The sequence below is a fragment of the Lepus europaeus genome, chromosome 18 (assembly GCF_033115175.1).
Source record: "Lepus europaeus isolate LE1 chromosome 18, mLepTim1.pri, whole genome shotgun sequence".
Lineage (NCBI taxonomy): Eukaryota > Metazoa > Chordata > Mammalia > Lagomorpha > Leporidae > Lepus > Lepus europaeus.
Window position 1 is genome coordinate 27,364,878 of NC_084844.1, and position 22,899 is coordinate 27,387,776.

At 42.2% G+C, this 22,899-nt stretch overlaps 1 protein-coding gene across 1 annotated transcript in view; it reads right to left on the reverse strand.

Moving 5' to 3' along the window:
* The window catches only part of CA10 (carbonic anhydrase 10), a 565,541-nt gene that overhangs the window by 98,456 nt on the left and 444,186 nt on the right, over positions 1-22,899 (reverse strand). Inside the window, exon 4 of the mRNA XM_062175200.1 lies at positions 17,523-17,708. Coding sequence (XP_062031184.1) covers positions 17,523-17,708 — 186 coding nt within the window. The remainder of the gene's footprint in view (positions 1-17,522; positions 17,709-22,899) is intronic.

The window sequence follows — 22,899 nt, forward strand, 5'->3', positions numbered from 1 at the left end:
TGAATACTTTCTTTTGCAACAACATTTATGCAACTGGAAACCATTATGCTGAGTGAAATAAGCCAGTCTCAAAAAGAGAAACATCATGTTTTCTCGGATATGTTGCAGCTAGCATGGAATATAAAAAAATGAATAGGAATGAAATGGTCACTTTGGGATATGATTGTCATTTTTAGCTCATGTTTATATTCCTGTGGAACTGTGGCCTTTCTATTTTTTATTTGTTGAATATCATGGTTAGTGATGAATTAAGCCTCTGAGTATACAGTGTATTGAAATTATATCTTTGCAAAAATTGATTAAGAGAGGGGAGGGAGGGACTTGGGACAGGGAGAGCAGGGGAGTGAGGTTAAGTGTGGTTGTCTTCTTGGAACTGCACTTATCGAATGCATAAAATCTCATAAAATCTGTTCTTATATTAATAAAAATTAAAAAAAAATGAACCACGTATAGATTTCAAACTTTTTCTGCAACAAAATAAACTTATAATTCTAAAAACATCAGCCATGAAAGGAAGAGTGTTCTGTGGAAAGAGAATGGCTTCCAAGGCAGAACAAATTTGGCACAACCAGACTGTGTCACTGCTCTGCTCAGTGCCCTCCCCTGATGCTTCCCTACTAAAGGGAAAACAACAGTCACAACCCTGGCCCACAGAACTTCGTGGAGCCCTTACTGCTTCTGTTCTGGTCCCACGGATCACCTTGCTGTTACTCACCAGCTTCCATACTTGGCTCAACTGTTTACCAAGCAACCCTCCTAGCCAAGTTCTATCTCTTCCTTTAAGTAAGTTTTGCTCAAATATTATCCATTCAGTGATCCATTCAAGTACATTGAGCATCTTGTTAATGCCTAGCCCCTGCCTCCTCCACTTGAGTGAGCAGGTGCTGAGGTCACTAGAAACATCAGCACCTGGGTGACAGGGAAGTCCGCTAAATGCAATGTCCTGGGCACTTTCTGTAGCTAATTAGGCCTACTGGAGAAGCAATAGGCAATTCCGACTGTTTAATGGCTGTTTTCTTATTACTGCCAAGTACACAAGTGGTCAATTCCTTCTTTCCTTGCATACTGCTTACAGTTCAGGCACTGGTGAATTCTGTTGCTCTCTATTTGCTGGTGACTCAAGAAGCATTGCATCGTGCCTTCTCCCAGTTGGCAGGGGTTTTATTGTATCCTATAATTTCTGTTAAACCTCATGGTCTGGATGTTGAGGGTATATTTTCAGAAAACATAAAGGGCAAGTCAAGTCACGGGCTTAGATATGGAAAGTCTTGCATAGAAGTCTCTCTCAAGTGGCGGACAAATCAGCGAGGCATTCGCTGGTGTGATTGTTAGCATTTTACAGAGGAGGAAACGGAGGCAAGGAAGGGCCAATAACTTTCCCAAGGCTTTTTACCAGCAGCAGAGCCAAAAGTCCTGTCCAAGTAATCTGTGTTCACAGCCCCCTGCCAGAGCTCCACTGCAGAGAATGATGTTTCCCGGGCACTTCCATGGTAGCAGGAGCCCTCTCCTAGCAAGGCTCTCAGCAAGTAAGGCTGCTAGTATCCCCTCCTAGAATGGAAGCTCTGATGGACATTGATTATGCAATATTCATATTTGAAACTAGAGGCTAGCAAAATAATTCACACAGCATGAGCTCGAATATATATATATATATGTATATATATATATATATATATATATGAAATCTGTGAGGAATAAATATTCATTATACAGAGTTTGGGGGTTATTTGTTACTTTGGATTAGTCATTCTGTTCTGATGAGGAAGGTATTAGACACACTGCTCAGGCTTTGTCGAACCCTGTGATGCAAGAATATATTTTCCTGTGTTGAATTCTTTTTCTGAACCTTTTTGGCCATTATTTCTTGGTAGAAATGTTTTGTAATTCTGACCTGAAAATCAATAAAGACTTAAGGGAAGTTAGAAGGATTAACGTCTATTTGCAATAAAGCGAGTCATACATAGCTAAGAAAGTAATGGTTTTGCAAATTTAGCCATGATCTAGAGCTCTTAACTCAAGCCAACATTATTTTTCCTTTGGAAAAGAAATCAAATACATACCAGTACAAAAAAATACATCTTTAATATGGAAGGTCCACTGTTATTGAACTTTTCGTTTAATTAAAATAAGCACTAAAACTAAATAATAGAACCAGCAATGTTGATTAAGTTCAGCCTCTGCCCAAGAAAGGCATGTGTTTCTAACATGTTGGCATTTTCTTCTAAACATTAATAATGGAAAAACTATCCCAGTGGGAATATCCTGGGCTTCGATATTCAAAAGCCTTTTGGAAAATGTCCTGTAGCTGGTATTCTGAAAAAGACAAATCAACACATGGGAGAAAAACAAGTCCTTGGGTTGTTCCAGTGCCTTGGGAGAGACAGATGCTAGATACAGTTGCCATAGACTAATCTACCTGTGCCCAGGTAAGATGGGTCCTTACTGGGGTGGACAATAGGAAGCTGGTCTACGTAGACAGACCACACTCAACAGGCTTAGTACCCAGAGATTACTCAGGAGTCAGTGAGTAATTGGGAACAATACACACAACTCTTTCTGTTATCATTCTGAGTTCTGGAAACTAACAGTGAGACAGAGATGAGGACATGTCTGAAGAGGCACAGATTACATTAAACTCTTTTGTTGTTGAGTTGGTAGTAGTCCTTATTTTAACTGTTTTGCCATTTTGCCTCTATGCTAGACCACCTGTCTATTCAAAAGTCTGCATTTAAAATAAAATCTAGGGGCTGGCACTGTGGCATAGTGGGCTAAGCCTCTGCCTGTGGTGCCGGCATCCCATATGGGTGTCGGTTTCTAGTCTCGGCTGTTCCTCTTCTGATCTAGCTCTCTGCTATGGCCTGGAAAAGCAGTAAAAGGTGGCCCAAGTGCTTGGGTCCCTGCACCCACGTGCAAGACCTGGAAGAAGCTCCTGACTCCTGGCTTCGGACCGGCCCAGATCCAGCCATTGCGGCCATTTGGGGAGTGAACCAATGGATGGAAGACCTCTCCCTCTGGATCTCCCTCTCTATATAATACTACCTCTCAAGTACATAAATAAATAAATATTTAAAAAAGCTAAGTCATCTTATCAGCTTATTATGGTTTCTCTCAAAACCAGATAGAGGGGAGGTTCTAGAAAAAAAGAAACATGCTTGACCTGAGCTCTGTGTCAGGCACAGTTTTAAGTTTGTCTCTCACTATCTCATTTTATTCAGACAGCACCCCTGTAAGGTTGGTGCTATTATAAATCACTTTTCTCATTTGGGAAGAACCTAATTAACCTGTTAAAGGGTCCACAGTAAGTGGCAGATCTGGCACTCAAATGTGTTCGTGTCATGCTAACCAAGGAAACTTTTTTAAGCCTACCCTTTGTCTGACACATTGGCAGAAAGGAAGAAGAGAACAATGCTAGAGCAAGAGGATGAGTGACAAGGCTGGGTTGTGCCACAGATACCCCAGTGGTGAGTAAGATAGCCATTGCACTCCATCACAAGGCGCTCAATTATCTGCACATTCTGGATCACCTAGCTACTCTTTCTGCTAGCTGGCAATGTCCCTATTTGTCTACTCTGTCCTTATCTTACATTAGCCATATTCACACTTGGTTGATCAGAACAGAATTGAGTTCCCCACTACGGTAGATATCTTTTGAGGGTGTGTACATAGCTTACAGTACTTGCCTTCTCCAGTTAACTGCTCTCCCTACTGTCAAGGCAGGTCTCCAAAACCTGTTCATTGATATGACCTCATCCTCTAAGTGTAGCTTATTGGAACAGAGAATGTATGTTAGATTCGAGTTGGGAAAATCATATTTATTTTCAGAGAATTTGGAATTGGGATGAAGAGACAGCCAGCAAATCAGTCCAGGATGTTCTTGATACAAAGGGACATAAGCTTTGGAGCCAAGGTGGGCCCGTTAACGCCCTTGATGTGCACAGAGGATCTCACAAAGGAAAACTTGTGGGAGAACAAGAATGAAGAGCCACACAGCGATGGGAAGTGGAATGAGAGTAGATCCTGGGGTCACGACCTTGTTTTAGTTCAGCTTCCAGTTTCTTCCCTGACCTGGTGGCCCAGGGTCCCATAATACATCCCGAGATCCTTCAGTGAATTCTTATAGCTTAACCATGTTGGAATTTATGCTCCATGCACCCCAAGACACCTCTCTAAGATGCCCTCAGCAGCTGGAGCTCTGTGAGGACAGCGGCCAGGTTTGTTCATGGTGCACCTTTAGGCTGGTGTGGATATTGGCTCGGGAGGTGAATGTTTGTCTAATTGCACTGACTGAATATAGTTTTTCTCTCAAGGAGGTGGAGGTAGCAGGACCTCCCCTTCTCCCCAGCTGCCACAAGCTTCAGGAAATTGAATGACTTGGAACCAAGGGCTTCCTGGTTCCCTTGAAGGACATGCCTTGCCTTGTCATTACCTTGCCTTTACGCTCAAGTAGACAGGTGTGGAGAAAAGCTGAAAAGCACTCAGAAGTGAAGGGAGCATGACAAAGTACCTGGGTATGAAAGGGCTTGTTTCGTTCCGAGTGCTGTGGAATGAATCTGATCTTTCACTAGAGGGAACAGTTACCCTCTAGCTAGTAAAGGCACTCCTAAGAAAATTTAAATCATGTAACTCAAGCTAAAGGGATACTCAAAGTCACTACTGCTTGGTGGGATTGAGGGTTTGGATGCCCCTGAAGTTTTAAAAGCAAAGCTGGCCCCTGCCTTTTGGAGTAGGAACATCTTTCTTTGGATTGACAGCAAAGGGGGCTCGAAGCCGACACCAACTGGGGTTTGCCCAGGAGTTGAAGGTGATAGCATCTTCTTACTGTTCTGGCTCCCTAAAGACCAGAACAGAAACAAAGCCTAAATGGCTAATGGCAATAATTCCTGGGGTTTCTTCATATCATTTAAATCATAATTAAAATATACACAGCAAAAATGATTCAAGGGGGATTCATAGTTTCTAGTAAAGCACTTATCAACTGCAGGGGCATTTTAACTGGGAGGGCTGAATGACTGTGGCATGATAGGAAGAGGGAATGTGTTTGTGCACACACGTGTGTGTGTGTGTGTAAGCACCAGGAGTAGGTATGAGAGGTGGTTGCTAACAACCTACTCAGTCTTTGGGGGAACCTCTTCAATGTAACGTAATGACCTCATCTCACAGCAGTGTTCTGACTCTCCAGAGCACCAGAACCCCTCCATCATTGTTTACATGTGATGATACAATTTAATCAAGATGCTTTTACAGCCATGAGTATCTTCCTGCTGGAAGAGCCTGGGTGGAGCAACTTTAAATTTTCCATTTTCTGCCGGCGCTGCGGCTCACTAGGCTAATCCTCCGCCTTGTGGCGCCGGCACACCAGATTCTAGTCCCGGTCGGGGCACCGATCCTGTCCCGATTGCCCCTCTTCCAGGCCAGCTCTCTGCTGTGGCCAGGGAGTGCAGTGGAGGATGGCCCAGGTGCTTGGGCCCTGCACCCCATGGGAGACCAGGAGAAGCACCTGGCTCCTGCCATTGGATCAGCGCGGTGCGCCGGCCGCAGCGCGCTACCACGGCGGCCATTGGAGGGTGAACCAACGGCAAAAGGAAGACCTTTCTCTCTGTCTCTCTCTCTCTCACTGTCCACTCTGCCTGTCAAAAAAAAAAAAAAAAAAAGAAAAAAAAATTTTCTATTTTCTGGAGGAGGAAAATAGATCCAGAAGGTTAAGTGGTTTATCCAAGGTATTTGTGGCCTCGGGTGATCACATGATTCATTGTGCAAACCAGGGCACTTCCTTGCACAATGAATATGGAAGGAGATATTAACTGGCGTTACCCAGGACTGAACCAGGCAGACAGGAGAGGCGATCATCCCAGCTAGACAGCTCAAGTCTGTCCATCTTCACCTCTGCAATCCACAGCTGATTATGCAAGTAGGTCACAGGGTCAGGGGAGCTCCTGCTTCCTTAACAAGGCAGCCCAACAGGCAGGACATGCTCGGCCCCTCACAGAAGACCTTACAGAAACAGCAGTTGTTCTGGGGTGGCCACTGCGCCACACACCATTACTCTCAGGTCACAGTGACTTGCTTTGAAAAACTGGTGCAGGGATTAAGTCCTGAGGCAGAGATTTCTGATCCCAGAGCCTTCCCCCTTTTCTTGGCCAGGAACGTGATTTAAAACCTCCTGGCTGAGTTCATTTTGCCAAATAGCTCCTGCAGGATTCATTTTCAAGACCGACTCCAGAAATTTCTAGCTCAGCAAATAGATTCAAAGTAAGAAAATACATTCACCTAAGCTACTTCTGAGATTAAGGAATACGGTTTCTCATGTTTTGCAGAAGTAAACAGATGAGTTTACACACACATTTGCGATATACAATACCTTGCTTATTACAGAAGAAAGAGAAAAGCAATCACGGTGCATCTGTTGTGACTTTCCAGGTGCTCTCCTTCTGGGAGGGGACAGGGGAGCTACCTACGGTCCTCAGCAAGCATAGGACGATGCTGTGTTGCATTTCACGTTGCTATTGTGCTGCTTGGAGAAACTGCCTCCTGTCTTGTCTTACAGCCAGAGAAAGTACAGGTTGAAAGATCATCTCAGGTAACCAAACAGGGCACCTATGACTACAGATAATGGACTTAACCGTGACCAAGCAGCTACTTAGAGCACGAGCCAGAGCAGTGTGGTGTAAAGCTGGAGTTGGAGATCTGGGTTGAGACTCCAGCTCATCCCCATATGATCCATGTGACTGAAGCCAGGTTCTTTAACTTCTCCCAGCTCTGTGCCTCATATATAAAAAGGTGATACTGAGTGTTGGCTCATAAGTTTACCATGAAGATGGGATGTGATAAGGTCTGAACACAATGTATGGGTATAGTACATGTTCAATACATTACAGCTGATGGTAGACATCATATTACTTCATTGTGACTATCCTAATATATCTTATCTGCAAGGTATTTGGACCGGATGACTTCTAAGGTTTAGGCTGGGCAGTAACTGAGTTAAATACACTTTATGGCTTAAAAACCTCTAGCAAATGAGGATTTTTCTTTGTACTGTCCAATTACCCTGAACACATATAAGACCAACAATCTCAACCCCATATCACAATTTTATATGTCTGAAAAAGGCCAAATGATTTACCAATTCTTCATTTACCAAGATCACCCAGCTAGTAAGTGACAGAGCAGAACATTGAAATAAGTTCTTCCAGTCTAAAACATTGCCCTCTGTCTGTTGACCCAGATGTTTGAGTCTTAGGCTAATGTCATTTCCCCCTAATGTGCTTGTCTCAGCTTCTCTACAGATCCCTTGCAGGCCAAGACAGCCATTGACTGCTCTTGGAGACTGCCTCTAAGACACAGACCCAGTGGATAATCATGAGAGTAACCCTAATGCTGCCCTTTAACCTCTGAGATGGACACAGAGTTACAGAGGCTGACTTTGGCTGGTTATTTGGGATCAGATAATTCCCTTCACTTCCTATATCCTAAGCTGCTTCGGTTAAATATCAACTGCCCAGAATTCTGCCTTTCTCAACCAATTCTAAACATGAGCAGGCCACAGAAACTAAGTAGCATAATTCATCCGGGGGCAACCATAAATACGAGGCTTGCACCAGAAATGATGCAAAAAAATTAATGGAACATGAAATCAAGTAAATGGAATTGAGTACAGTAATTAGTTCACATTTTAATCCTCAGGTCTGTTTATTATCTGTCAACTGGCGAGCAATTAAGTTGGCACCAGTGAGATGATTAGCTTTGTTTCAGCAAAAGTTTATCGATATGTCAGAGCAAATGAATCTGAGGGTTTTAAATGGCTTTATTTTGAATTGTACAGCAGCACATCCATGGAGTGGCTAGACATCTAATGATTTAATTTTGCAATATTATTATCTAGATTACTTATATTTAATATTACTGAGCTGTTCTGGCGGGTTACTGGGAAGCATGGGTAGGGGATTCACGCTGCACAAAAGCACTGCTTATCTTCTTCTGCTCCTAATGTAATAGTAATAGAAGACTTGCCTTTTCATGAGACCAAAGAAGGAGACTTAAGGCATTACACTTTCCATTTTAGTCTTGTAAGCTTCAATCTACACATTTCTTGCATTCAAGCACTATTATTGTTTGCTCTCTTACTGACATACTGGCAAGCTTTTTTTTTTTTCTTTTTTCTTTTTTTGCTAGTAATGTGATGACTTCTGAATCCATGCCCTTGTGAACACCCATCCTTGCCCATGTTTGTAAGAAAATCTTCCCATGTCTTTGCCTTTTTGAGGCTGACTCTAGCAGTGCCCTTGTGATGGGGCTCTACTCACTCATGCAGGCTCCACCTACTCATGCAGGGGGTCTTCTTGGGCTGCACTTGCTTCACTGAACAATTACACCAGATAACCCCATAGGACCTCTTCAATCCTTGGATTTGATAGAATTTCAAATTTTATTTGCAAACTTTAAAATCCCAAGCTAGGAATGAGGATGCTTATTCTAACTCTGATTCTAACTCTGCTGCTAAACCTCAGTGAGCTTGGGCAGGTCTCTTGTCCTACCTAACATTTACGTTTTCCTCTGTACCTATAGTAAGTGCACTTGAAGAGATGATCTCTGAAATCGGTTTGGAAGGAAGCTTTGGGTAGAATTAAAGTGGGAGATATGACCTCTCCTGGAACATCCACAAATCTTCATGAACTGTTGGCAGTGGTCAGAATAGTAGTGAATAGATCATTCTTACGCAGCACCCCTTTGTCCAATTGAATTTAGCCCTGTGATTTTGGAAGTGAGTGAAAAACAGCACAGCTGGTTCATGGAACCCTTAGGAGTAGCACTCATCCTTCTAACTGCAGTGCCATTGGGTATGATAAAGACCTCATTGCATACCTGTAAAGAGGTAACAGTGAAGGTCTCCATGGTGACAGGTCTGAGGCTGGAGCCTCTCAGATTCCAGTTAACGCCTGTCTTTATCTTTGTAATATCATCTGCCTGTTCTTGATATTCTGTGTGTAATAAAACACCTCCCTTCCTGCTTTAGATGAAAACCAGGGGTGGGGGTTGGAATTGAAGTTAAGCGTAAGGAAGATGGAGGCTTCAGCACCATTCTGGTAGGACCAGGCTGGCGTTGGGATGCAGTCAATGGGATGGTGTGCTGACTCCAACAGGGTGTCTTTGAAAGTTTTGTTTTCTTTCTGAGGCTGTCCTATTGTACCTATCAAAACTGACAACTCAGAAAACTGTTGACTTGGCTGGGCTGTCTTCCTGGGGGTAATTATAAAAATGTCCACAGCGAAGAATTCTTGTCTTTATAGCAGAGTTATCATCTACTTGCTGGTATTTTTATACTGCGCTCTATCACCATCTGGGCTCCTGACCTCTGCTTTGCTTCTTCCTCTTTTTTTTATTTTTTGACAGGCAGAGTGGATAGTGAGAGAGAGAGAGACAGAGAGAAAGGCCTTCCTTTTGCCGTTGGTTCACCCTCCAATGGCTGCCGCGGCCAGTGCGATACGGCCGGCGCACCGTGCTGATCCCAAGGCAAGAGCCAGGTGCTTCTCCTGGTCTCCCATGACCAGGACTTGGGCCATCCTCCACTGCACTCCCAGGCCACAGCAGAGAGCTGGACTGGAAGAGGGGCAACTGGGACAGAATCCGGTGCCCCGATCGGGTCTAGAACCCGGTGTGCCGGCGCTGCAAGGCGGAGGATTAGCCTATTGAGCCATGGCGCCGGCTTGCTTTGCTTCTTGAAGGTCAGTTTGCTCACTCTGGTTAGGACTGAACACTGGAACCCAGAATTTTGGCCTCTGTCATCAGCAAGACAAGCTCCCTAGTCTGATCCTGGGAGGAATTCCAGGGTTGAAATGAGCAAATCTAAATGAAATTTTCCAGCACACTAGCTCCCAACTGTTCCATTGTTCCTCCTAAGTACCTTGAAGAATTCACTTGCTTTGAATTTGTGAATAACTTAACACAAAAATTCTGGAACTCCTGTTAATATTGACATTAAAATGATGTAATTTGCCATTATGACTATAATTTAGCTCATATATACTGGGCATAATTTAGGCATTTTGAAAGCTATGATCTTTTAAATTATCTTCATTTATTCATTCAATCCCTTTGTTCATCAATATTTCCCCATTGCCCATTACACATATGGGGAGATACTAAAAAGTACAACCTACTCTGTGATTGCAGGGAGTTAACAGGCTGATTGGGAAGACAGGACCCTCTACCAAATCCTGGGCGGGCCTGTAAGTTATCAGTCTTCTAATTTCCCTAGCAGACCAAAGCCCAGAGAAGACAAAGTAATCATTACTATGGAGTTTATGGAATAACCTTGACCCACATTCTGGGTTCCATCTAACTTTGGTCATTCATTGACTAGATGGTCTCAGGCCTCAGTTCCCTGAGATGAGAAGGCAATAACGCTAAGAGCAAACTCATGGAAATAGTGTTTAGTGATTAAATGGGAGGACTTCTGTCAGTGTGCTTTAAGTTTGTTCAGGATTAAAGCCAAAGCCCAGACAGAGGACCCATGTGGTTGGCAGGTGCCCTGGACCTGCTCGCTCTTCTCACAGCTCACATCCTTTGCCTACATGTGAGCTTGTGCTGCTTACACTGCATGCGGGCTCCTAGCTCTCCCACTGGAAACCATGGAAAGTGCTACTGCCTTGACTGGAATGTCTGCAGTGTCCGTCCTCTGGAAGTCCCCTGGCAAGTTCACAATGAGGCCCACACAGGCCTCCTTATTTAAACTTATCACCACCTCACTCCTCCTCCTGACCCTCCTTTCTCGGCTCTATTTCTGTCCCCATAACATTTATCACAATCTAACTTACCAAATTTACTAGACTGTATGCACCTTATGGGGTTGGGTTTTTATCTGTTTTATTTGGTGTAGCACATATGATAAGTGCTCAATCTGGAAAAAGGAGACCTGGGAAATTGAGTAAACATAAGTTACAAATCCTGCAAACAAGGTCTGGGTGTTAGTGGGGAGATTCCACAGCCACTCGAGAACGTGACTGAGCAATTTCTGTATTGTACTGCACAGTAATTAATTCTAGTCTGTGTCTTGTCCCTTCAGTGAGCCTGAAACGCCTCCAGGGTGACACTTCATTGTCCAATCCTTTTGTGTCCTCTACCACGTTTAGAACAGTGCTAGGTTGGTACCTCATAAATGCACTTAGAATTTCTCGAAGCACACTCTTTTTCCCAGAGAAATCTGAGAATATCAGATTGGTTAATGGTAGCTATGACTAAACCACTTTAGCTCATTTCCAGTTTCTAATGGAATTTGATGCTTTGGGCACCTTGATTAAAACATCCTGTCTTCAATTTAAAGGGGGTTGTGCATTTTTGTATAATTCCTGAATGTAAGACATGTCAATCATGATTTCAGGAAAAGAAGAGCGTATAAAGTCTTTGTTTCTGAGACAGTAATAGTTGATTGAGCTGTTGATTCAGCAACTGAGTAACTCACTCCACAAACATCACTTAAGCAGGGGTTAGGTACAAAGATGCACAGATCTTGTCCTCCAGAGGTTACTGAGATCACTTATCCCTTCACCCAGTAAACATTCATCGACTGTGCTCGTATGCCACACAGCATACCAGATGCAAGGAGTACTGCAGTGATCAAGATAAAACTCCCATCAGTCAAGAGTGTGGTTCCAACAGACGTGATAGTGAACAGTTCCAAAATGCACAGTGATGGGTAACATCATATATTGGGATCAGCAACCTTTTTCTGTAAAAGGCCAGGTAGGAAATATTTTGACCTTTCTGGCCATTTATAGTCTCTGTTACTCCTATTCTTTGTCTTCCCCCTCCTCCTCCTTTTTCTGCTAGAATCTTTTAAAATAGCTTAGCTCCTGGGCTGGACTTGGCCCATTGTCCACGGTGTGCAGACTCCTGGGATGGGTGAATATGCAGAGTTTTCTGGAAGTCAGGAGGAGGCAGCACCATACTGACTAAAAGGAGGCGAGGAGGGCTGGCGCGGTGGCTTAGTGGATAAAACAGCTGCCTGCAGTGCCGGCATCCCATATGGGCACCAGTTCGAATCCTGACTGCTCTACTTCCCATCCAGCTCTCTGCTATGGCCTGGGAAAGTAGTAGAAGATGGCCCAAGTCCTTAGGCCCCTGAACCCACGTGGGAAGACTGGGAGGAAGCTCCTGGCTCCTGGCTTCAGATCAGCGCAGCTCTAGCCGTTGCGGAGCCAATTGGGGAATGAACCAGTGGATGGAAGACCCCCCACCACACCCCTTCTCTCTCTGTGTGACTCTTTCAAATAAATAAAAAATAAAATCTTTAAAAAAAAATAAAAGGAGGGGAGGAGGAATGGGAGGCTCTAACCAGGGGACTGAGGTGGATGTGGGGTAGGGAAATGGAGCTGGCATTCACTGTAGAGGAAACAGCTTTGCCACAGCACACAGTAGCCTTTCCATGAACCTGTTATTCTTAATCATCTCAATCCTCATTCCCTTTCAAGCTCCAATTGTGGCAACAGAGTGGCTCCACCAGGGGGTCCCAGCCAAGCAAAAAAGTTAGATTGCCAAAGCCCTTCCCTTACATCTAAGCATTCAATGCCAATGGGGCCTTGGTTCTTCCTTAGTAAATGCTCCTCAGCACTTTTCATACCCTAGAACACTTCAGGACAATTTGATGTCAGTGGCTTATTCCTACAATGTGTGTTGCTTTAGGGAAACCAGTCTCTCAAGGAGACAAATACTTGATTCCTTGAAGAGGACAAGGCTGGCATTGCCTGTTGTTTAGGCTTAGTTCTTGGTTCTGAGACACTGTTTTTTCTGATTCAGAGCCCTCTGCAGAAAAGAAAAAATACCCATATTTTACCTATGACTTTAATTCCTTTTAATGAAACCATCTAGCCTGTTGCTATAGCAACAGCTATGACCTCCCCCACCCCCCCAGATGTGTTTTGAGCAGGACCAGGGACCCCAGAGGCTGAGACTGTGAAAGGTCAATGTGCTTCTACTTCACCTTCAGAGGGAGAAGCAAGTAGGTCAGTCTGCACAGCTGCTCATCCCTTCTCTCCTTAATAGGACTCAGACAGCTCTCTCACAGTCCCCTTCTGGAATAAACCTCAAATATAACCCACATTAGTTTGTATCATTAATATGCATATCCTTCAATAGACTGTATGCTTCTCTGGCCAGAAACGGGGGTCTAGCTCAGACCTCGCTCAGACAGCACAACAGCCGTGTAAAGATCGGATAAAATTAACATGAGGCTCTGGCTACAGGGATCCTGTGAGGTGGCAGGTGCAATTTTTGGGGCACCCCTTTGCAAAGAAGAGTTTAAGGAAGGTTTTTAAAAAATAAATTAGTCCAATTTTTCCCAAAGAAAAAAAGATTTTTCTTATGCAATCCCACTAATGCAACTTAATCCAGAAGTATGGCTCTTTTCAAATATCATCATTTGCCTGGATAATGTATTGGTTTCTTTTCATAAACACCCTACTTTATACTGGATATTAATCTAAGTATTTAGACATGATTAGCAAGCTAAGGGTCTTACTTATTAAGAACAGTTAATTTTCCCTTCTTAAAAAAACCAAGACATTTGAATCCTTGAATATGCTCATTTATCAACAACCCCCAACAAGGCGTCCAGGAGTTGTCCATGTAGGACATGAATAATTTTTTATAAAAATGCAGTTGCTGACTGTGTCGTACATCTACACAGCTTTATAAAACAAAGCAAATGATTACCATCAATTACAATAACCTCACTAGACAAGACTGCAATTAATCTACAGCTCTTCAGATAACGACTATTGCACTGTGCCAAGGAAAATGCCTGGCATTAATTGACTTATCACCATCAGCAATGATGGATGGAGTAGACGGCAATGTGATTATTCACTGTCAACAAAATAAACACATGCTTTGTTGCTAGAAAGAAGTGTCTACTTGAGTCCTCTCAGAGGATAGTCAAAAGTAGAGAACAAAGGTGGCTTTGAAGGTAGCACAGAAGAAAAAGAAAATGTAAGCTTAGGGGAAATTATGGTCAGTTGCACTGAGACTAACTTTCAGTGGACTCTGAGTGGGAGGAATTTTCTATAAGCAAATCACAGTGTGTGTAAAATTCCATCATTATACGGTACAGAAAATCTAGTAATCCACTTGCTCATTGGGATGTGTTACTTTTGTGAAGTCACCAAATTCTGTTCAGTGATTACCAATCTCAATGGCAAGAATCCACTATATTCAGAGGCAAACCCACTTCATTGACGGATAGCTTTCATTGTTAGGACATGGAGTTAGCTGAACTCCATCTTCCTATAGCTTCTACCCATTGATGCTAGGTCTCTTCCATCACATTTCATAGGGGATAGCAAACTTTTATTGTTCACTGGAGCCCTTTAAATATTTCCAAAGCCAACAACCTGGCCAACCATCTCCTATATAACATTATTTTTAGAGCTTCCAAAATTTGAGTCTCTTTCACCAAAACCCACACCAATTTGTCTGTAGGCCACTCAGTTGAGGAGCTTGGAAAGAAATGTGATACAAATGATGAAGTATAGGGTCAGGTACAATGGTGTTTATGCTGAGGCTAATGATCAAGTATGCCTTGGAGCATTGTGTGTGTGTGTGTGTGTGTGTGTGAGAGAGAGAGAGAGAGAGAGAGAGAGCGCGCGCGCACGAGAGCGAGAGCAAGAGCGAGACACCAACCTACTTGGGAAGCTATTCTCTAAACCTTGTCAGTCAAGATAATGTCTCTGCTCTTGCCATTTTCAAGGGGGCAATCACCTATGGCAATTACAGCTTTAAAAATATTTATTTGAGGGGGAAGGAAGAGCACAGAGAGAGCTTGATCTCATCCACTGGCTCATTCTTCAAATGGCTGCAACAGCTAGGCTGGGTTCAGCCTAAATGAGGAGCTAGGAACTCAATCCAGGTCTCCTGGGGTAGGGTGGTAGGAACCCAATTACGTGAGCCATCACTGTTGCCCCCAGGATAAACTGAAGTCAGGAACCGGAGCTGAGAGTCAAACCCAAGCACCAATCCAATGTGAGATTTGAGCATCTTAACCATTAGGCTAAGTGCTTGCCTCATTGCCCCCTTTATTTGTACAGCACGGTTTGGTTAATAAAGTTCTCATTGTTTATGAATCTGGGATAATCCAGGCAGAACTTAACCTGAAGTTCCATAGTGGTTGCTGACCACTTGGGAAGTGTTACAAGTGTCCACACCTCAACCTTACTCCCTGACCTTGATTTAGTTGGTTGGAGAAGGACTCAGGCATGAATATTTCGACAGCACTCCCCAGTTAATTCTGGTTTGCAACTCTGTTTAAGCATTTTCTGTTTTCATTGAGAATGCTTAATAATGTAGCATCAAAGGAGTGTTTCACAAAGCTGATCCTGAGACTGTCCTAGGAACTTCTGAAATGCAGACTTCCTGGAGCACCTGACACCTGTGGGCTGGGTAGGTCTAGGAAAATTCATAAGCTACGAGATCAAATTGTTTTATGTTTTCCTTAAGGACTTTGGAAACACATAGTTGAAAACTGAGGTTCATATACAAGTTACAAAGCACCCTTATTATATATTTAAGAAGCACGTGACTCTAAAGAACTCTGTAATGTAGAGATGTTAGCCTTGTAACAATGTCTATTTTTTTCACTTACTTATTTTATAAATATTTTTTACCCCAAGGCAGTGTTGTAATAGGGACTTGAATATGACAGTTAAGGTGGGGAAGAAAAAAACAAAGGAATAATAGCAAACAAATAATTGTGAATAAATAATCACAGATCTTAAAATAATCTATATTATCTATATAACTAAAAGGAAGAGTTTAACTTGAATATTCTCTAATTCGCATGGTTTCTGGTTACTCTCACATTGTGTTTTTGCCATGCTTTCATCATATTCCTAGTATACTCTAGCTCAGGTTCTGTAATGCCTAGGAGCCACCGATTACAGTGCCTGTGGAAGATATCCCTAATCAATTTTAGCATTTTTACCCCTACAGATCCAAGAAGGAAACTCAACCTCATTGTCTATGCGACCATTACTAATAGATCACAGACAAAATGCTAGATGAAATCTACATGCAGCTGCTCCAACACCTGGTTCCTTGACATGTCTTGGGGCCTTTGCTCATGCTATCTCTTATTTCTTGTTTTATCTTTTTTTTTTTTTTTTAAATCTATCAACCATTGAGTACTTCCAGTGCTCCTTACATCTGGGAATCCCACTTAATTTTTTAAACAACCTTGGGGGCTGTCTAAAGTATGAGTTGGAAGGATCAAGTAACATCCCAAGATCACATAGTTGGTATGTATGAAAGCGGGAGCTATAAATTCGGGTCCTTTGACTCCAAAGCTGATACTCTTAAAATTGTTCTTCATTGCCTCTTGTCGCAGCCCTGTTGAAAGGGCACCATCTCTCCCGACTCCTTCAAGGAAAATTCATCAATTCTTCCATAGAGTTTGCTGCTACACTTATGCCTCTCCATTGCCATATAAAATTACATTTTAATGATTTGAATATTGCAGTCTTTGAACTGTTCTGTGGTGGAAGCTCTTTTATATATATATATATATATATAAAGTCAAAAAGTCTCTGCATCCCTAGGAGCAAGATGAGTTTTTGGAAGACTTTTAGTTGAGGCAGTTTGAACACACATCAATATATGGCCGTGGACTCATTAAGGCTGTGAGTCTGTTTCTCAGTGCATGGCCTCACCACATTTAAAACAACGTTAGGTTTAAACATGGCATGGATTAAAAAACAAAAGACCACCTCGGAGACATCCTTCTGTAATTCAAAAGCCTTCCTGACATCAGTTAATGAGGACACTTAAGTAGAAATGGAGTTATAGGTTATTTAGCATGTAAAGACCCTGATCTCTGATTGATAAACACCCTCAAGTGAAATGGAGATAAAAGGAACCAAATTATACCCTGCTTGTCAATTGTCACCTCACAGATGACATTTGTTTAACTGTAGCTCTTGTTCTATAATTGAAACTGTGGTTGGATTCACTTCTGAGGTCTGAGTTCTGTCTGGGTTGATGATGGCCCATAGTGACCCTCACTATAAACAGTGGTACATGATGACATTTCCAAAAATCTCAGGCAAACTATTTGGCTGTCTGACATTCATTTCCTATAGTACGTTAAGGTTCTGAGAAAATGAGAACCATTCTGTCAGAAGGGAGAACTTCTACCCTGCATGGCCCAGGGGAGGCTGATGACTCAGGAAGGAGTACTTGAAAAGAAACATGAAAGATGAGGGTTTGCAGCTGAATAATGCTCTGGAAATATCTTGGGGTGTGAATCTCAGAAGTTACCCCGGTGTCCTGGAAGGATATAGCTCTAGTTTCATTGCTGCTTCCTCTGGAAAACATTGGCTTCCACGCCAATCTGCAGCAGACAGAAGGAGACAGGTACAGCCCTTTCCATTTCATAGATTCAAGAGAAATCTTGCCATCTGTTATCATACCTTGGATATAACTGGGCATCAAATTTTATAAGTTGGCACTTAAACTCAGTACTGAACAGACCCACATACCTCTCCAGAGAAGGCCTGACCATTGAGGAGGTGCTCTGATCCCTGGCTGTCCTCACTTCCAAAGTGCAGCCGGATCTCCTCCAGCCGGTGGCTGTATGTCATCGGCCCTCCTGATATGTTGACCAAGTGCTCCTTGTCCAGGCGGAGGGATACATGTCTTCCAGTGTTGTACATAGTCCCACTGACCTGCAAGACAATGGACAACAGGTCAAGTGAGGCATTACTTCCATTTATCCCCAAATCCAGTATGGTGCTTAGACCAGTGCTTTTTGCTTCCTCTTTGTGGGAAGATACTACGCCACATGTGGAGTAGGGAGTGGCAGCCTCTCCAGAGGGCACTCTTGCTCCACTTGGCTTCTGTGGTACTTACTGTGAGTCAGAAGGCATCCTAAGGTATCCCTTAGGACTACCATGCAAACAAGCCTGGGTTAACGTGCTAGAGAATGAGACCACACAGTGAAGACAAACATACTAGTACAGGCCTTCCTAGAGTGGTCATTCCATGGATGATTCACCTACAGACTGATCCTGTAAATATCAGCTTAGTCTGGCCCAGTCCAGAAAAACACTGACCCACAGTCTTGGAGCTATATGGTTAATTCCCTATGTTTTGAGGTAATTGGTTATTCTACAAAAGCTAATGGGGCTGGCGCTGTGGTGTAATGGGTAAAGCCGCCACCTGGTGTGCCAGCATCTCATATGGGTGCCAGTTTGAGTTCTGGCTGCTCCACTTCTGATCCAGCTCTCTGCTATGGCCTGGGGAAGCAGTGGAGGATGGCCCAGGTCCTTGGGCTCCTGCACCCGCGTGGGAGACCTGGAAGAAGCTCCTGGCTCATGGCTTCGAATCCATGCAGCTCTGGCCATTGCAGCCAATTGGACAGTGAACCAGTGAATGGAAGACCGACCTCCCCACCCCCCTCTGCCTCTTCTTCTCTCTCTGTGTAACTCTGACTTTCAAATAAATTAATACATCTTTTTTTTTTTTTAAAGCTAACTGATTCTTCCCAAGTTAATTATGTTCTCCTGTGAATCTGAACTATCATTAGTCTGGACAGATACTCTGCAGAGGTTCTGTTGCATGCCTGAAGTACAAAGTCACATGAGGCCCAGTCAACCTGTGATGCAAAGCAAAGATCAGAAGAGAGAGAGAGAGAGAGAGAGAGAGAGAGAGAGAGAGAGAGAGAGAGAGAGAGAATGAATAGCTGAGTTTCAGATATCTTTGTATCCTTTGGGCCAGTTCCTTCATGGGGCCTGAGTTTATCTTTTTCAGATACTTTCCTCTTACCAATACATGTCTTTTTTCCTTAAGCTATTTCTTGATCCCTATCAAAGACTTCGTTTCTGTATTCCAGGCTCACATAAATGACTGTTTAATTACTATGAGATAATGAGAACTTCCTTTTATGTTTGAATTCATAACTTTCCTTGCAGTATAATGGTTCAAGATAGGTTTGTGTTTGATAATACATCCATCTTTAAATAAAATTATTTTCTAATTAAGATAATACACAGGCATTATATATGCTTTGAAAGATATAGAATAGCTTTAGGAAAAAAATCAGAGTTGTGGGGCCAGCACTGTGGCCTAGCAGGTAAAGCTGTTGCCTGCAGTGCCAGCATCCAATATGGGCGCTGGTTCGAGTCCCAGCTGCTCTACTTCCCATCTCTGCTATGGCCTGAGAAAGCAGTGGAAGATGGCCCAAGTGCTTGGGCCCCTGAACCCATATGGGAGACCCAGAAGAAGCTCCTGGCTTCAGATCGCCACAGCTTTGGTGGTTGGGGCCATCTGGGGAGTAGACCAGTGGATGGAAGACTTTTCTCTCTCTCTCTCTGCCTCTGCCTCTCTGTAACTCTGCCTTTCAAATAAATAAATAAATTTTTAAAAAAAGAGAAAAATCAGAGTTCCACAATTACCAGTGATCACCATTAATATTTTGGCCCATATCCTTTTAATACTCATGACTACATATATACCCATATTTTTGGAAATTATTTTATGTGTATAATAAATACATTTTCACATATTTTTGTGTATATATGGTTTTATATTTGCTATTTTAACTAACATATTTCTCTTTGTTCTTTTGCAACACCTCATTGAAATGACTATGTAATATTCCACTGTAAAATTTTTCAGTTTATTATTGACTCTTTATACTCATTTCACTTTATCAGTTATTTTTAAAATTTCCCAAAAAGACAATATCATGTTTTCCCTGATTTATTATAACTACTATACAGAGTACAAAAAATGTAATATATATGAGTGAAGTTGATATTTTGAGAGTTGATTATTGTTTATAGCTCTTGTTTACACTCCTGGGGAATGGTGGTTTTTCTACTTAACACTTGTCAGACTCCTTACTTATTGGAGGGATAAGTTTATGACTATAAAACAAACTGAAAGTATATCACTGTAAAAATTTTAAAAAAGTAAGGAAGGAGGAAGGGAAGGTAGGAGTGTTGGCAGGAGGGAGGGTAGAATGGGAAGTACCACTGTGCTCCTAAATCTGTATATATGAAATATACAAAATTTGCTTACCTTATATAAATAAAAAAATTAAAAATTATTACATTAAATATCCAGACGGCTACATGTTTTTACTAATCCAGGGATATTTTGTTAGGAAAAATTTAAAGTCAACTAGTGTACATATTACTACAGAATTTACTATGTATTGTCAAATCCATCTGCTAGGTAGGGGTGGGGAGATCCCACAGAGCAGAGCTGGATCTCTGCAACTGTCTTCAAAGGACATTAAGCACAGAGCCATGGGATTCAGTCCAGCAAAGCCTATGGGCAGCATCCAATGAGTGGCTCTGATTCCTGATAGCATCAATACTCTTAACACTGGGCTTCCCTGTACTTCCAAAAATTCTTTATTCCATGTCTGTCTAACATTCCTAAGAAAATTGTTCCCCATTGAACCAAGATGGGATATGTTATATGCTTGTGTATTTTCCTTATGCTTAAAAAGCACACTGATGGGGCCAGTGCTGTGCCTCACTTGGTTAATCCTCCACCTGTGGCACTGGCATCCCATATGGGTGCCAGGTTTTAGTCCCGGTTGCTCCTCTTCCAGTCCAGCTCTCTGCTGCAGCGCAGGAGTGCAGTGGAGGATGGCCTAAGTGCTTGGGCCCTGTACCCACATGGGAGACCAGGAGGAAGCACCTGGCTCTTGGCTTTGGATCAGTGCAGCGCACTGGCCGTAGCGGCCATTTGGGGGGTGAACCAATGGAAGGAAGACCTTTCTCTCTGTCTCTCTCTCTCACTGTCTAACTCTGCCTGTCAAAATAAAAAAAAAAACACTCACTGTCAATTAGCAGGTGGAGAAATCAGGGGTCTGGAGTTGGAAGATTCACAGTCTATTTTCTCAGTAGCTTACTTAAGTCCTTCAGGTCTTAATTTCTTTAACCATAAAACAGAGGTAAAAAAATCTCCCCCAAGAAATGAAGGACAAAAAGTCTATAAGGCATCTTGAAAACAAATAGCAAAATGACACAATCCATCTTTATCAGCAATTAATATATATATAAAAATGGATTCCCCATCTATGAGGTTTTGAAAGTAGTCAAAATCAGAGACAGACAATAGCATAGTGGCTTCCAGGACTAGCAGCAGGGAGGACTGATCTAGAGGTACATGGGAGGGATGGTTTCATCATATGAATGTACTTGATCATGGCATTGTTAAATTAAAAATGGTTAAGATGGTAAATTTTATGCTATATGTATTTTACCATAGTATCTATGATGTGATACCATAAACTTACCAGAGGATAATATTGGGAAAACTCTGCAAGACAATGACATAGGCAAAGACTTCTTGGAAAAGACCCCAGAAGCACAGGCAAGGTAATGATAGACGAACGGGATTACATCAAGCTAAGAAGCTTCTGCCCTGCAATGTAAATGCTCAACGAAGTGAAGAGGCCACTGATAGAATGGGAGAAAATATTTGCAAACTATGCAACTGATAAGGGACTAATATCCAGAATTTATAAAGAGCTCAAGAAACTAAACATCAACAAAGCAAACAATCCAGTTAAGAAATGGGCAAAGGATTTGCACAGGCATTTTTCAAAAGATGAAATTCAAATGGCCAACAGACACATGAAAAAATGCTCCGGATCATGAACCCTCAGGGAAACCAATTCAAAACCACAGTGAGGTTTCAGCTCACACTAGACAGAATGGCTCTCATACAGAAATCAATAAACAATAGAGGTTTGCGAGGATGTGGGGGAAAAGGTACTCTGATATACTATTGGTAGGAATGTAAAGTGGTACAGCTGTTGTGGAAGACACTATGGAGATACCTTTGAAAATAGATCTACATATGACCCAACCATCCCACTCCTAGGAATTTACCCAAAGAAAATGAAATCAATATACAAAAATGTTATTTGTACCCCAATGTTTATTGCTTAGTAGCTAAGATATGGAATCAATCCAGATGTCCATCAACTGATGACTGCACAAATATGGTACATATACACTATAGAATACCACCCAGCCATAAAAAAGTATGAAATCTTATCTTTTGCAACAAAATAGATGCAAATGACAACCATTATACTTAGTGAAATAAATCAATCCCAAAAAGACAAATCTCTTATGTTTTTGCTGGTCTGTGGTAACTAATACAGCACAAAAAACATAATGTATAGGAGTGAAATTAATATTTTGAATCTGATTATTGTTTACTTCTCATCTCTACTGTTGAGGAACAGTGTTTTTTCTTCTTAGTATTTGTTAAATTCTTCACTTAGTGGAGGGTTAAGCGTATGATTATAAAATAAACTGAAAGTATGTCATCGGAAAAATTGAAAGCGAGAATAAGAAAGGATGGAGGAGGGAAGGTGAGGGGTATCAATATGCTCCTAAAATTGTATATATGAAATACATGAAGTTCATTCACCTTATATAAATTAAAAGTATTTTAAAAAGTTGAAAAAATCCCCATAAGGTTGTTGTGATAATTAAATAAGTAATGCTTGGCCCTATATGTAACAGTCAAGCATTTTCATTTCCTTTCTTCCCTCACTTTGGAGTACTGCAAGGGTGCTAGATGATGTGGAAGATATCATCACAACTTTCCTTCTCGCTATAGCCTGGTGGAATCCAGGGTTTGTGCGGTGTCATAATGAAGAACTCTGACTTCTGCATGGTGCCAATTCATTCCAGACTGAAAGCACTCGCTGTGGGGAGCGTCCAATAGCATTTCCAACGCCACAAAGCAAACACAAAACTAGGAGCGGGGGGAACAAACCCTTGCACCTTTGAGTTCTTCCACTTCACTTTCAGAACCCTTCTGCCTGCTTGGCTCTGTCTTTGTTCATTCATTCATTTAGTGGGTCAGCTACTCACAAAATAT